Source organism: Gadus chalcogrammus, chromosome 10 (assembly GCF_026213295.1).
Source record: "Gadus chalcogrammus isolate NIFS_2021 chromosome 10, NIFS_Gcha_1.0, whole genome shotgun sequence".
Lineage (NCBI taxonomy): Eukaryota > Metazoa > Chordata > Actinopteri > Gadiformes > Gadidae > Gadus > Gadus chalcogrammus.
Window position 1 is genome coordinate 16,489,932 of NC_079421.1, and position 14,291 is coordinate 16,504,222.

The following is a 14,291-nucleotide window of genomic DNA, read 5'->3' on the forward strand; positions in this document are numbered from 1 at the left end:
GAATTGATTATTATTTATAATTGATTGGATTTTTTTTTTTTTGTCAATTTGTGTAACACATCAAGCAAAGAACCGACACATTGTGCAAGATCAGACATTTTTTGATAACTGGACTAGACGGATGGGTTTACCTTTTTGAGACAGGGCACTTTCAGCGGAGTGCTTTCCTTGTCCGGCCTCTTCTTCACGGTCACGGTGGCTTTCTTTGATGGCTCCGGCGGCGATTTCTCCGTTGCAGGCTTTTTAGTGCCGGCTGCCTTTTGTTTGCTCACAGACGATTTTGCCTTGGTGGGTGACTTCTCTTTGGTCCCGTTTGTTTTGTTGTCGACCCCGCCGGTGCCTGTCAGACACCGGCCGGTCAGAAGGGAGTGAACGACTCCCTGTAACTTGGCATTGCGCGGCTCGTCCGTCGGCACTCCGCTATGGTCCTTCAGTAACTCGCCCTCCAAGACCTGGGCCAGTTTACTCTCCCTCCTGCTGCCGTTCATGGAGGCACTTGCCCTGAAGGCAGCAGGTTTAGCGCAGACCCGTTGTTCATGAAGTCCCTGACTGGGAACCTGCGGCTCCGTACTGGTTTCTCTGCGCTCGCTGGCCTTTGCTCTCCCCGTTTTGTTGGCGGCCGGCGCCGGGGCCTCTTGGTGTGGGGTGCCGGACGGCTTCCTGTCGTGGCTCTCCGTGGGCCAGGGCGGTGGATATTCGAGGGTCTGTTGTTTGGACTGTGTGCCCTGGCCCCCGGTGAGAGGATTCGGGACGTCTGCCTTTTTTACGGCGACGGCTGGGGCTTGGGCCAAACCGTCAGCGACAAATGCTTTTGTTTCCAGGGCTTTCTGCTTCACTATGGACTCCAGGGTGGATAACGGGGACTTCACCCGGTCCCACTTGTTGTCTTCCACTTTCAGAGGGCTGTGACTGCCACTCTGGTATTTGGGAGCTTCTGAACTCCCGCTGCCCTTGGTCTTTGGGGGTCCTTGGGGGACCTTTTTCTGAGCGGATGCCCCCTGGTTGGGCAGGATGGCTGGCTGATGCCACGCTGGCTTGACGATGGCGGCGGATAACGCCGCGGGGGTTTTGCCCGCCCCCACGCCCTGACGAACGGTAGCGGAGCCCACCAGGGTGGCGATCGGGGCTACTTTTGACGGGCTTTTCTTGGGGAGAGCTGTGCTGGTGCGGTTCGCGTGCTTCGCGCTTTGAGGATGCTGGGTTCCTTTCATTAGAAAGGATGGCTTCTTGCCCTTTGAGGCCAGGTGTTCCCCTTGGTCAACGATGGATATGAATTCCTGCTTTGCAAAATTCTGAAATTCGTCCACAAAAGTGCCCTTTCCATCTTTACCCCTCAAGGTAGAAGCCAGTATAGGGCTGGCGACTCCAACATAAGTCCCTGGGATACTTTTAATGGAATCTGGTGAGGGCCCCTTCCCCCACGACTTGGGCTCCGCGACATGGTGACCAGGCTGCCTGCTTGTTTGTCTTTGATGAGAGCCGTTTCGCTGCATGTTTGGTAAAACCGGGTATTGTACGGCTGAGCTGTAAATGGTCGTGTTACCCCTCTTATTATTACTGTTATTATTATTAGGAGCCTCTCTGTGGTCTGACTCGCTGTGGTGACGCTCCTTTGCACTGACGGCGTTTAAGGGTTCACTGGTGCACTTTGGACGTTTCGACTTGGCCGACAGATCGAGGGGGACGTCCGGCTGCTCGGCGGGGCAGCTGTCGCCGTGGTCCTCTAAAGCAGCCGTGGGGTTGGAGTTCAGGCAGCCCATGGAGGTCTGGTCCTCCGTGTTGCTTTTCTCCACATGGTTGAGTAGCCGGCTCTGAGTGGTGATGGTGGCCAGCGAAGGGGCACAGCAGATGGCGGCGGTGGGAGACAACGTGAAGCGGGTGGGCGGGGCCGTGCCGGGAGGCGGGGGCTGGAGAGGCGGAGCCGTGGTGGGCGGGGGCGACGCCACGGCAGAGGCCAAGGCCTTGTCTTCTTTCCCCGTGGATTTCCCGCTTTTATTCGACGCAAGGGTCGCTTTGAGCTTGGGCGTCACCGCGCCGGGTTTCTTCTCCGGGTGGGGAGTCCGTCCAACCGAAAAGGGGTACGGGTAGGTCCTCGGTAGTAGCGTCCCGCCGGAACAGGGCGTTTGAGGCGGGACTTCCTGTTGAAACTGAGTGGCTGCGGCTTCTCGCAGCGCTGCGATCTGACCCAGTGCGGGCGGAAGAGTGATTTTACAAAGGGGAGAGGGGAGGTTGGTGGCTGGGACAAAAGTGACCGGCTGGCCTGGTTTGAATAAAGTTGAGCACTGGAACCCAGGGGGAAGACTCATCCCAGACTGCGTTTTCGTCTGCGATTTCTTACTGGATGTCGCATTACCGTAGGCGGCGCCGAGCGACTCCGCCGGTCGGACCCTGGATCCGCCGACCCATTGAGAGGCAGGACACCCCACCGTCCCGTCAGAGTTTTTTTTGGCAACGTCCTGCCTCTTCTCCGCTGGTTTGTCCGTAGCGGCGAGCGTAGGGCCGGGCGCTGGTGCCTTGCCGGGCTGCTGAGGCGGACTCACCTCCGGGGTGTGATTGTAGCTGTGAGTGTCCACACAGTTCTCCTTGGCTACGGTGCAGTCCTTGGCCGCAGGGTTCCGATTCTGCTGACTGAGGACCACATCTCCTCGGAGCTCGGGGGGCAGCGTCTGAGGGGGATTCCCCACCATGCTGGGAGAAGACGCTTTGTTTGGAGCACTGACCTCTCTGCTCACCGGGCCTCCATCCCCTACATTCATTAGCGTAGGATCCACCTGGGAGTTGAGAAGACGTTGTGAGCTTGCTGTTAATTAAATGTGAGAGTGTAATAAAACACTGAACTCGAAATCTATGTCAAATTAAAAAACCCGAACCTTACCTGCATAGGTGTTTCTTTAACACAACATTTCACAGAAGGAGGTGGTGGGCCACTTAGTATAGGCTTCTTTGAGATGCAGTGATATTCTGTGAAGAAGATATGGGAATATATGGACTTTAACAAGACTTTCCTATTATTTTTAGCCACGAATAGGTCCAGGTTCAAACAAGAGAAGTGGATGTTGGTGAACCGATGAAAACTTCCCGCTAAATCCCCGTGTTCAAACACCAGATATTGTACAATTTCCTCAAACTAAAGCAATGATTCAGAGAAGTAAGGTTTTGCCCACGGAATTGAGGAACACGGTTGTTCTGTTGTATCGTTGTATTCAGGCATCAAAGGCAGAGGATATGGATCACTACACAGTGGCTTTCTGTTGAATCTCAAAGTGTTTTTACTCGACCAACACAAGCTCATTAAAGAGAAAGGAAATGGGGGGTATAATTGATGACCTCCAAAATGACATGCTCCTATAATTCTGCATCACAGGTAGGCTAATTTAGGTGGGTTAGCTGCCGATTAGGTCATGCACAGGTAAACTGACAGTTATTCAAACTACCAGGGGAAGCAATTGTAAAATAATGAGATTCAGGTTTGTAATAATCTGGATTATGCCTAATAGATATAGCAGATACTTTGATAAAAGTATTGCTTAAGAGTTAGCAGGATTGGGTTTTTAGCAGGATGTACAGACCAGTTGGCAAGTGCCAAAATGGGTTGCTAGAAACAATATATATAATATATAATATATAATATATAAGAAGGACAAAAACGTCACCTCTACATTTCAAAGCGTCTTTGGTTGTCATGCATCTTCTAAGCAATCTGTTTTTTTGGCAGCCTTCTTTGACACTGCATATGTCATGGCATAAATGACTGCACAAGTTAACTGAGGTTAACCAGAAACAAATATGTAACTTCCACAAGAAAGGCAATCAAAATAATATTTTTTTAAAAACTGGGTACACCCTTTTAAAAAAAACGATAAACAATGCAAGGGAAACATTTGAGAATAACTTTTCTCGGTCTACACGCCCTCCGATATAGATAGAAGAGAAGATCTTCTGAAATCACATGAGATTCAAACATGTTTACAGAGGATGTAGACGGAACAGGGACAATCCACAGCGATGAATGAATGACATCCCCGGCCCAACATCTCCGCTGGAATCCACGTACACGGAGTGAAACAGGCACAGCGATGCAGTGCAAGGAGGGTCTGCATTCATTACCGTGTGACATCGTGTTGCTTACAGCTAGTTTGTCTTTGTGCTGCAGATACGCCGTCTATCCCCGCTAAATCACTTGAATCAGATTACATTTTAGACCTATGTGTGTGGGGAAATAGCCTGCACACAATGCGCACTTCATAACCTCAAAACTAAAAAACAAAGTCATCGCCAGTCAGTCGGGTAAACACCAACTATGACACACATTTAAACCCACATCTAAACCCTTATCCATCCTGCCAGCTCCCTGTCCATCTCCCAGCACAAAGGAGACATGTCCCAATGACACGATCGCACGATAAAGTGAAAGATATTAACAATGTGAGCCAGACCGATATAAATAAGACGTCTATAAATAGTTCGTTTTGTGTCGATATCGCCTCGAAGAAACTCTGGAGATCTCCGGGTCGGGCTCGCTCGTTCGCGGGAGATGGCGAATGAGTCGTTCTGCGCGGGGACGACAATTGCCTCTCAGGTGATTGCTCCATCTACAGCCAAAACACGAGCACGCTGAAATGGCTGTCGTGTTGCCTGGAGCACCGTTCGGGGTCTCAGTTCAATGTATTTTATTTATTTTTTTCAAATGAAGGCTTGTGTTTTTGGTCCGGAGGCAAAAGCACTGACATGAGCATTTCCCCATCGAGTCGCCTGGGCTGCGTCGTTCATTCGCACTCGCAGGGCACAATGTGGCAACGCCGCCGCCGCCGTGTCCGTCACAGCGTTGCCGATAACGTAGCCCTGTCGACATCCACCCAACCCTCCCCCCCCAAAAAAAATCAGGTAACATTCACATCAAACTCTAATGATTAGCAAACAATGCATAAGGATTTGCCCGTCCGTATACAGGAACCAGTAACGTGCTTTACCAAACATCCCAGATCAATTGAACCAAGAAATGGCAACGCTACAGATCGGGCCATTGACTTCACTGAGTTGGTAACAAATGTTTCGATTAAGAAGTGCCCCACTGGACATCTAGCCCGTGGGGTGGACAACAGCAAACTTACAGGCCAGCGCTGAAAGGGGCGCCACTCGTGAACGAGATGGCAAACAATATTAAACTCCGATGTCCAATAACACAAATGTTCAGATCCCTGCGCAGCAAAGTCTCGGCGAGCCTCCGCATTACTCACAGTGGTTTACATGTTTAGACAGGCTACTGTATTTATCCCTGACCGACCGACACCAAGTGTTCAGTCTAGTATCGGCCCTAAAGGAAACCACTTCAGCGCTGCGAGGCACTGGCGAGTTGGACCCGAACGGGTTGCGATCGTCCCCAGACTCTCCAAATACTGAATAATTCTAAAGGTAATTAGCAAGAAAGATAAGATGTCAAATGACAGAAACAGTTACGAACCCGTTCGTACAAATGGCATAAAAACATCACATGGCTCGGCTCAAATAAAGGTCCAACGTCTCGCCCCACTGCTCGCTGCTGTCCACTAATCTCGACGATTTCGGTTCTAAAAGTCCAGGGGGGTTCGTCAAGACAGTCCAGTACAGTATCTCCAGTCTCTAGTCTGGTGGGAAAGAGGGGTAGAAGGTGGACATCTCGCATGGGATATGTAGTGTTCCGCCATCCACGCCCAGGCTCACGTATTGGCGAGCTGGGAGGAGTAAGGACTTCAGGTACCGGCATGCAGTTCGAGCTCCAGCCGCTCAAGGGGAAAGAGGGATCGCAACCAAGAGTGTAACGGTGCGCTAAACTGAGAAGGGTTATCGAAGTAACGAAGTGATAAATTGTATTCTTAAACGAAAATAATCACAGAGTGTCAGAGGATGAGTGTCTTCGTGAGGAAGGGAAGCAAGTCAATGAATAGGTTAGAACAGGGTCGATGGTTGCTAGAGGAGAATGCGAAACACGTAAAGAGTGGGAGAGGTATGGTTCTTCTGTTGTTGCGGAATTAACACGAGGAAGCGACATCCCGGGTGTTTGGGCCACTTGCGCGTAGTAAACGTTAACAGCAATGATATTCGTATAGTTTTACAGAGCACAATAGACGGGCGGCTCTCTTTGAATTTCACAATGAAAGGCTACCTGAAGCCCCCCATATTGTTATTGCCATGTGTGTCAGATAATGAGGCCTACTAATAGATAAGGTGTCTCCTGTGTTGACCTCCACAACTGACGTTTACCCATGTTTGCTCACAACAAAAACATTCATTTGTTTCGCCACTTGATCCACAAGCTCTTATCAAATGATAAAGCAAAATTGTCTATTTGCTCCCTCCAGCATAAACCATTAGTGATTAAATTCTGGGCTTGAAATATCTAAGCATCGAATTAGTTCATTATTATTTGCCCTTTTTTTCTTAGCACATCAACGACTATACCAACATGCAGGTTTCCATTATATTTCAGTCTCTAAGGAATGTCTGGGTCATGTCCTTGTCCTTTTATAAGCAGAACTGAATCAACTATTGCAGTGCAGTGTAATGTGTCACATTTAGTAGTTACTTTCGTTATATCGCTGTGTTAAGTGCAGGTTTTCCATCTCTGGCCCGGATGGTATATGGTTAACACCTGTCTGTAATTGGCAGTCACTTCTCCCAATCATATTGCCATATAGGATCAAAATACAGGACCAAATTCTGATCAAAATGTTATTGACACAATGAAACGATATAGTATCAAGCCACGATTGATATAATCAATAAATAACACAGGGTGTCGAGTGGATTCCATCTGGAGGCACAGTCTGTTGAGAATCAGAAATCGGTTTAGTCCACCAACTATCTGATCATTTGAAGGGGGGGAGGGGGGACTTGGAGGAAACAGGAGTTGGTTTGAACAAATACAACAGAAACAAACAAGAAGTAAAATACACAGCAAAGGAACGATATAGATTCTACATCGTGATGTGCCATGTTTTATACCGATTTGACTTAAATGTATAATAAATCGATTTCCTGGCATAGATAATAATCAGCAGGATACTGATATGCAGGAGCACTATATGGGTCAAATCTGATATAACCCGAAATGTCCAAGACACTGTTCATCTTTATCGATGTAACAATGGCATTTTAAAATCGTATTAGGTCACACACAAACAGGAAGTTAAATTGAAACAATCGGGTGATAAATAAATAACCAGGGTGTTCTTGATCATTGACAAAACCAAAAAGTTGGGCAAAAAATATAATCTTGGTCACTTCCTGGGTCAGAACTTTCATTTGGGCCGATTAAACGACCAGGCTAGGGTCCAAGTTTGTATCTTGAGGGATGAGGGATTGGCATACAAGCAGCCCTCAATGAGAAAGACCCCAGGTCGGACCTCTACACATGCCTACAGCGGGCAGCCTACGGCAGGCCTATCTAAAAAAAAACAATTCCGATCCAGCTAACCACGAAACAAGCAACTCAAACACGGGAATATATACATGTGCGATATCTTAAGACATGTGCTTTTCTGTTCAACATATCCTCCGCGTCTAAGTATCCCAAACCATGTGTTGTTCCGGAGCTCTAACTGAGGGAGATAAGACCGGTAATGGCAGCGGGTCCCCCAGACGCCCAACGCCAGGTGACAGTGGGGCAAGTGTAAGACGGTTTAGTGTTCACAACTCTCCACCGCAACCCGACGGCACCACATCGGCCCGGGAAGCGCCAGAGAGCGGAGTGGTCCGTTGACACCTCGCGTTGTGTCCGTGCTGGGGTAACCCGGGGACCTCAGTGACCGCGCCGACAGCTATCCCGCTAGTGACCGGCCCGCTCGCTAACAGACCCGCCACTCGCGAACAAACGCTGACCCACAGCTCGACCAGGAGCGGAGCTTTGAAACCATGGGAATAAAAAAAAGAAGGTGTTTCACAAAACACAACACCGATGTGTTCATAGGAAGGACGGTCACATGTGCGATCGCCAACTGTGACAATGAGGAAGACACTCGTTCGCTACGAGGGGCCTTCGGATGTTTCAGGAATGCCCTCAAAAAGTGGGCAGAAATAGTCATCTTTCGCCGGGTCGTGTGAGAGATTATCGACCTGATTAGGCCGCCATGGTCCACGGCTACGAGGATGTCCCGTCTGAGTTCGCGGTCCACCTGGTCAAAATTCAATGTTGGGAGGGGGGCTACGCATGAAGTAAAAGTCCGAGTCGTTATAGCTACTACCTTAGACGTTATTAATTAATTATTCTACAGTAAACGACGAACAAGGGGGAAATCAAGGGCCGATCGCTCATGTGAACGTGAAACGGTGTGACGGTATGGAGTGGTACAAGGTTGAAATGCAAGCGCGGGGCTCAACTGTATCGGTTCGTGTCAGCGTTTTGGCAAACTGACTGCAATATCATGTATGTCATCTCGGGAACTTGGGTTATCCGTAGCTACATGTGACACGATCCCGCACAACACACAACACAAGTGGTGAAATAAGGTACGACCCAAACAAGTCAATCCACTGAAAACCACGTACAAGTCAAAAAATACATATATCGATGTCAAAGTTTGTCAAGAGTTTACTTGCCCTCGATGGCGTTGTGCAATGCCCCCCCCTTTAATGCCCCCTGCTCGCCCGTAACGCCTTTGTTATTAGTAATCGCATGGTATTGCACCGTCTTACCTTGCGCTCCAAGCTGCCTACAGTCAGAAAGCATGCATTCAGCGCAACAAGCTATTGTTCTCTATTGTGGTGGATCCGTGCGGGCCCAGGGGTGTGATTTTGAAGTAGAATGAATAGGAGTATGCAATTTTGGCTTGTCCTCGCGATCTTCGCTTATTGCCAGTTTTCGGGCTGCAGCAGCTGGAGATGCAAATCGCGCACTCTGGGTCCTAGCGCCGTGCTAAGACCTACAGGTGAACAGCATTGGATCGGAACTATTTATCAATAAGTGCGAGCGACCTTGTGACCGTCAAAAACAAACAAAAGAAAACCACCGCAATTGTGTTTCTTGTCTGAACTGCATTTCGTGTTTGAGACACATATCTAAACACATAGCCTACGTGTCTAAACACATCAAATTTGGTATTGTTTCAGCATCTGACTCTTTGGCAATTCTAACAGAAACGCTTATGGATCACCTCCTGAGAGAATTTAGTCTCATTGGAATCATCTATGTCACCGATATGGCTGCAAATGAATTTGATAGGACAACTTCATCAGAAATGTTCTTGAAGTTGTTTAAGTGATGTGTAACATATTCTTGAAGGCTTAGACCTTTGTGGATGTATTAGCTTATTTTCCCATTAAAAGATAATCCCTTGAAGTTTCATCAATATTAAGCAACACATCTCAAGTTGAGTTCTTCTGATATCAACGTTCAGAAGAACGTGGGGAAGAACGTACAGGCGGACAGGTGTCATGTAGGCCAAGTTACACAGGATACACTTTTTGCCATGTCACAGCCTTTTACATGTACATAATGAGTCCTTATTTTCAATCAAGCAACCAAATAAAGGGGGTCAAATCCATATTACACTTGGCAAGACATTGGCAAGACTTAAATAAATTGCAATAATGGAACCACATAATTGAATACTGGACCTTATTACATATTTTCCTTTTCACAATCAGGTCATTTATAAGACTTTGACAATAAAAAACATTTACTGATAGGATAGGCCTCTTGTGTTGACGATGGGGTTTGACCCAAAAACAATTCAGCTGGGACTCTAACACCAACCACTAGGATCCGGCCCCTTCCACTTACATGTCCATATGATAGAGAAAGTTGTTGTCTGTTTGACTGGTAAAAGAGTTTACCAAAGATTACACCACGGTGAACCACTCAGAGGTATGTGGCAGACCAGGGTCTTGCCGCGGTAAGATTTGCAAAAGGCGCCAACCACCTCTTTGAGAACATGTTGATGAAACCTCCATCCCCAAGAATCGGTGCCTGAGGTATAGGCCCACCTGATATGGAAACACTTTCATGATATAAGGACAAAATAACACTATCTCTGTTTATAATCATAAGATGCTTCAGCAATATCTCGGCGTTGCATTAAGTTGCTAATTTTATTTAGTGTAATATACAATAGTATTCAAAAACAATATTGAATAATTTCCATGCAGCCCAGGCCTGAAGCCCAACTCAAATATTGTGAGCCTAGTTTGTTGCTTTTTACAGCACACACATATTTGTAGCATGACAAATCGATCAGTAGCCTTCATGTAAAAAGGGCGAATAGCTATACTAATACATATATAACCATGTTCATTAGAGACTCAGTGCATTCTATTGATGTAAAGGATGCCTCTATATTGCTATAAAGTTGAAAGATTTAATAAAAACAATCTACTTTCGGCTCAGCTGTAACACTTAATTGGCCACTATTTATACCTCTGCCATTATGTTCCTTTGAAACGAAAGCAAGCAGTCTGTTCACAAGTAAAACTAGTCAACTATGCCTAGCGACAACAGCACTATGAACTTTGTGTTATGAGTCATAACAACATTATTAATGAAGCCACAAACATAGTAGAGGTGTAACCAAGCTACAGTCAAAATTAAAATAGGATTTCCAAGGGCTCAGATAAGCTTGTGTGCATATTTTTGTGTGTAAAAGAAAGAAAATTGGTACTGAAAAAAATATTAATAATTATTTTTAACGGACACATTCGATTTGTACAGCCTATTCCGTTTAACCAGGGACTAAGGATGATTAGAATCAGTTATTTGTCATAAAAGGATGGTGACATTACATCAGTGCTGTTTAGAGTGGAAAAAAGGCTGTAGAGGGTGCAAAGACAGACCGGTATCTTCCAGCATGGCTTCGTGTCCAGCCGGGGGAGGGCCTTACGCCATCTTATAGTGTTGGGCAGAGAAGGCCCCCAGTGGCTCTCCCCACAGCTCTGTGGTTGTATGAACCTGTTGCTGTGGTATAACTCCTCTGTTCTGCCACAGAGTCACGTACAGGAAGGCATGCCTCGCTTGGCGTCCAGCGGACTCACCTCCCGTGGGTATTTGGAAGCATTTGTGTGGAGAAGTATAGCCTCCTGATGAGGCGACCGTCTTGTGTCTCGCTCTCAATCAGCGCTCGGTTACTTAGGGTGTTTCAATTCACGACGAACAAGGAGCGCAGTTGTCTGCCAAATAAAACAAATAAAATGGCCAAGCAACCAAAACTGTTTTTATCCGGTATAGACTGAACAACGTTCTTATAAGGCTTTACTCCGATTAGAAAATTGCAATGGTTAAGGGCTTAGGATCAATGAACCAATCACCCAACTTGCAAATTCTAAGTCACTTCTAAGTCATTCACTTAAAGCCATCAGCCGTGATGAATGTTATTATAAGTGATTGTTTAGGCTAGTTATAGCTAATTATAGCACCAGGTCAGACAACAGTGTGAATAACCCACTGCTTGTATTGTAGCCTTTTATTGAAAAATAAAAGGGAAAATTAATAATTTTTTATGTCAAACAAACTAATGATTGTCTTGTGAAATAGACGGTTAAAAAAATGTTGTTGTTATTTCTGCACAATTAAAACTCTATATTCAAGGTGAGCTTGATTGTCGTTTAAATATTTTTGTAAAATTATGACCTTAGAAAATTTTCGTGAAAATCTTCAAGGTGGTCTCTTAGGGATGGGCCACTATATATCACAATATAAAGAATTATCACAATATTATATAAGGATAACCTAACACTCTTACAATAAATAACAACAACATTAAACATAATATATTTTCAACTTTCATACTGTGATGGAATCAGAGGCATATACATTTACATCCACCTTTAGGGCATTTAGCAGACGCTTTTATCCAAAGTGACTTACAATAAGTACATTTGTCATAAGAAGTGAAACAATATATAGCTGTCAGTACAGTAAAGATGTTCATAGAACCAAGTGCAAGTACTAACAATCGCTAGGCTAACCCATTCCCCGTGTACATCAATGATAGCAGCTACTGCAGACGCTACACAATTAAGTACTATGAATAAGTGCAATGTAGATTAAAATTAAATATATAAAATGATGTATCACAAGATAAAGGTTAATTTTGTGATACCATGGAATCCCACCCTATAGTGCTGTCTGTCCATGGTATTTGCCTTTACGGCACTTGTTTCGACAGGACTATTTGATTAACTCTTGGCCACCGACACACATCAACTGTCCAGTCTAGACCGACTCGATTAGATTTTTGCCTACACTATGATCCCTTTGAGCCAAACCACTTCCGGAGGTGTCAGGATCACATTCTGATAGGATTTCATATTGTGTGGCCAGCATCTGGCCACAATGTGGACACATTAATGCAGCTTAATTCAAACCACAGCCAGAGTTCTCTTCTACCGTGGAAGGGACGTGTCGAACAAACTGCATAGCCGAAACGCTTTGCAAATTGGAAAAACACAAGTACGGAAAACCCAAATGTAAAAAGACACAACTTAACGGCAAGCACCACAACACAAATGCTAAAGCCTCCACACAAATGCAAAAGCCACTAAACAAATTAAAAAGCCACGACATAATGGAAGCAAGCGTCGACTGATGTAGACAATGAAACGTGCAAGTTATAATCGCCTGCAGAATTGTATTATACCTGTAGACTCATAGTATGGAATGGGGGCAAGAAAATAATTGACTTTCAAACATTACCTTCACTTGTGCAAGGCTTATCGGCATCATACGAGAATTTGATGTTCTCGCCACACAAAGTGCAGAATGACATTTCAGAATGCAGGCTGAACCTGTAAAAGGGAAAAAACTTCATCATAAAACTGGTTTCATCGTCCACATCTATTGACGATCACTTCTGTTATTCTGTTGTGGCTTTGGCATTTGACTTGTGGCTTTTGCATCTGTGTTGTGGCTTTTGCGTTTTCCTTTAATGTGCTTATGTTTTTTCAGTCCGTTTCGACCCATCTCAGTCCCCGTACTGTACCCCGGCTGATGCCATCAAATCTCATGCACCAGAATATTCAACTCCACAGCAGGATACAGTTAGTCTCATATTCAATACTCATTGAATATTTGACATTCGCTGCCAGACACCATACACCATACACTAACCCACCCCGAAACAAGACATTATTGTAGTAAGGCCACAACCTATATTGAATGTCTTTTAAATACAAACATGTCTCCATTCCAGGCAGCCCTTTTCCCCCTATCAGCTTTAATCATCCCTGCTTTGCCTGTCTGGCGAGAGACTTTACACTTTAAATGAAAAATAACAGAATAGCTGTTCCTTAACCAAGCCAACACCATTTTATTGCAAAGTATTCTTGATATTGAGTGATTCACGAGAGAGAGTTTGTGTTTAAAGTGGTAGCTCATGACAACATGTCTGCATACAAAATTTTTGTTTAAATGACTGTAACCAAGGTATTTGAGAGAACTGGTGAGCATGGGACACCTAAAAGTCGAACAGATTGCAATACGAGCATTAGCAATTTGCAAAAGACACTGTTTAACATCAACCCCAAACCCCAGAGTTGACTGGTCAAAGCCCCTGGGAAGAATGCCTTTGCTTCATTCCAGTTTTGGAAAGGTAGGCGGATGGATTGCTGGAACATATATGAACATCTACAGATTCATAGATGGGATACTTTAGTCTTATTGTATGGCTCTCTACCAGTTCTAGACAGCGAATCACATTAGAACTCCAATAAGAGCTCTTCTTCCAACTGCTTTGTTTGTATAATGTGCGCCAATACCTAAACCATTTAACAAACAATAGAATAAATGAACATAATGAAAAAAAACAACTAATGTTCAAGCCCCCTCCGCGCATCTTATCCTAGATTTGTAAATATGTATCTAACTGTTGAAGGGTTCAGTGTGGAATGATATTCTTATTGTTGGGGATTGCTGCACAATATAAATTGTAATTTAAGATTGTTGTGGGTTTCAATGCATTGTAATAATGAAGGGCAACACCGATATCTTTCAGAAAATATTTTAAAAGAAAATAGTCTGAAAGAAGCTACTAGATTAGTAGAAAAAAACATCCTTCAATTAATAATAAAAGCAGGGCTCAAGTCTCGTTCAACTTGTGTCCTTTGTGGAAATGCCTGACAGATAAAGTGGTGAAACCGTACCTGATATTTAGTTTCACGTCAAAAGAAAGCCTTGCACTCGTTACAGTATTTCATTATGTAATTTAGGACTTTGAAGAAGTTGTGCCGCATGCCAATGGGTCTTTATAAATGGATGAACCACGTGGACTAGGATGAAGAATCAGCATTATGAAGTAGAAATCTAAAATCCACATATGCAATGCTAA

At 45.1% G+C, this 14,291-nt stretch overlaps 1 protein-coding gene across 4 annotated transcripts in view; it reads right to left on the reverse strand.

The window, feature by feature from the left end:
• bcorl1 (BCL6 corepressor-like 1) overlaps positions 1-14,291 on the reverse strand; it is a 28,891-nt gene that overhangs the window by 10,721 nt on the left and 3,879 nt on the right. Inside the window, exons 1-3 of one of the 4 annotated variants that reach the window (XM_056599967.1) lie at positions 8,671-8,833; positions 2,876-2,961; positions 132-2,771 (exon numbers count right to left, since the gene is read on the reverse strand). In XM_056599967.1, coding sequence (XP_056455942.1) covers positions 132-2,771; positions 2,876-2,961; positions 8,671-8,704 — 2,760 coding nt within the window. In that variant the 5' untranslated portion in view covers positions 8,705-8,833. Of the gene's footprint in view, positions 1-131; positions 2,772-2,875; positions 4,840-5,461; positions 8,587-8,670; positions 8,834-14,291 lie in introns of those variants that run through there. The other 3 variants (XM_056599968.1, XM_056599970.1, XM_056599969.1) reach the window with 3 other exon arrangements.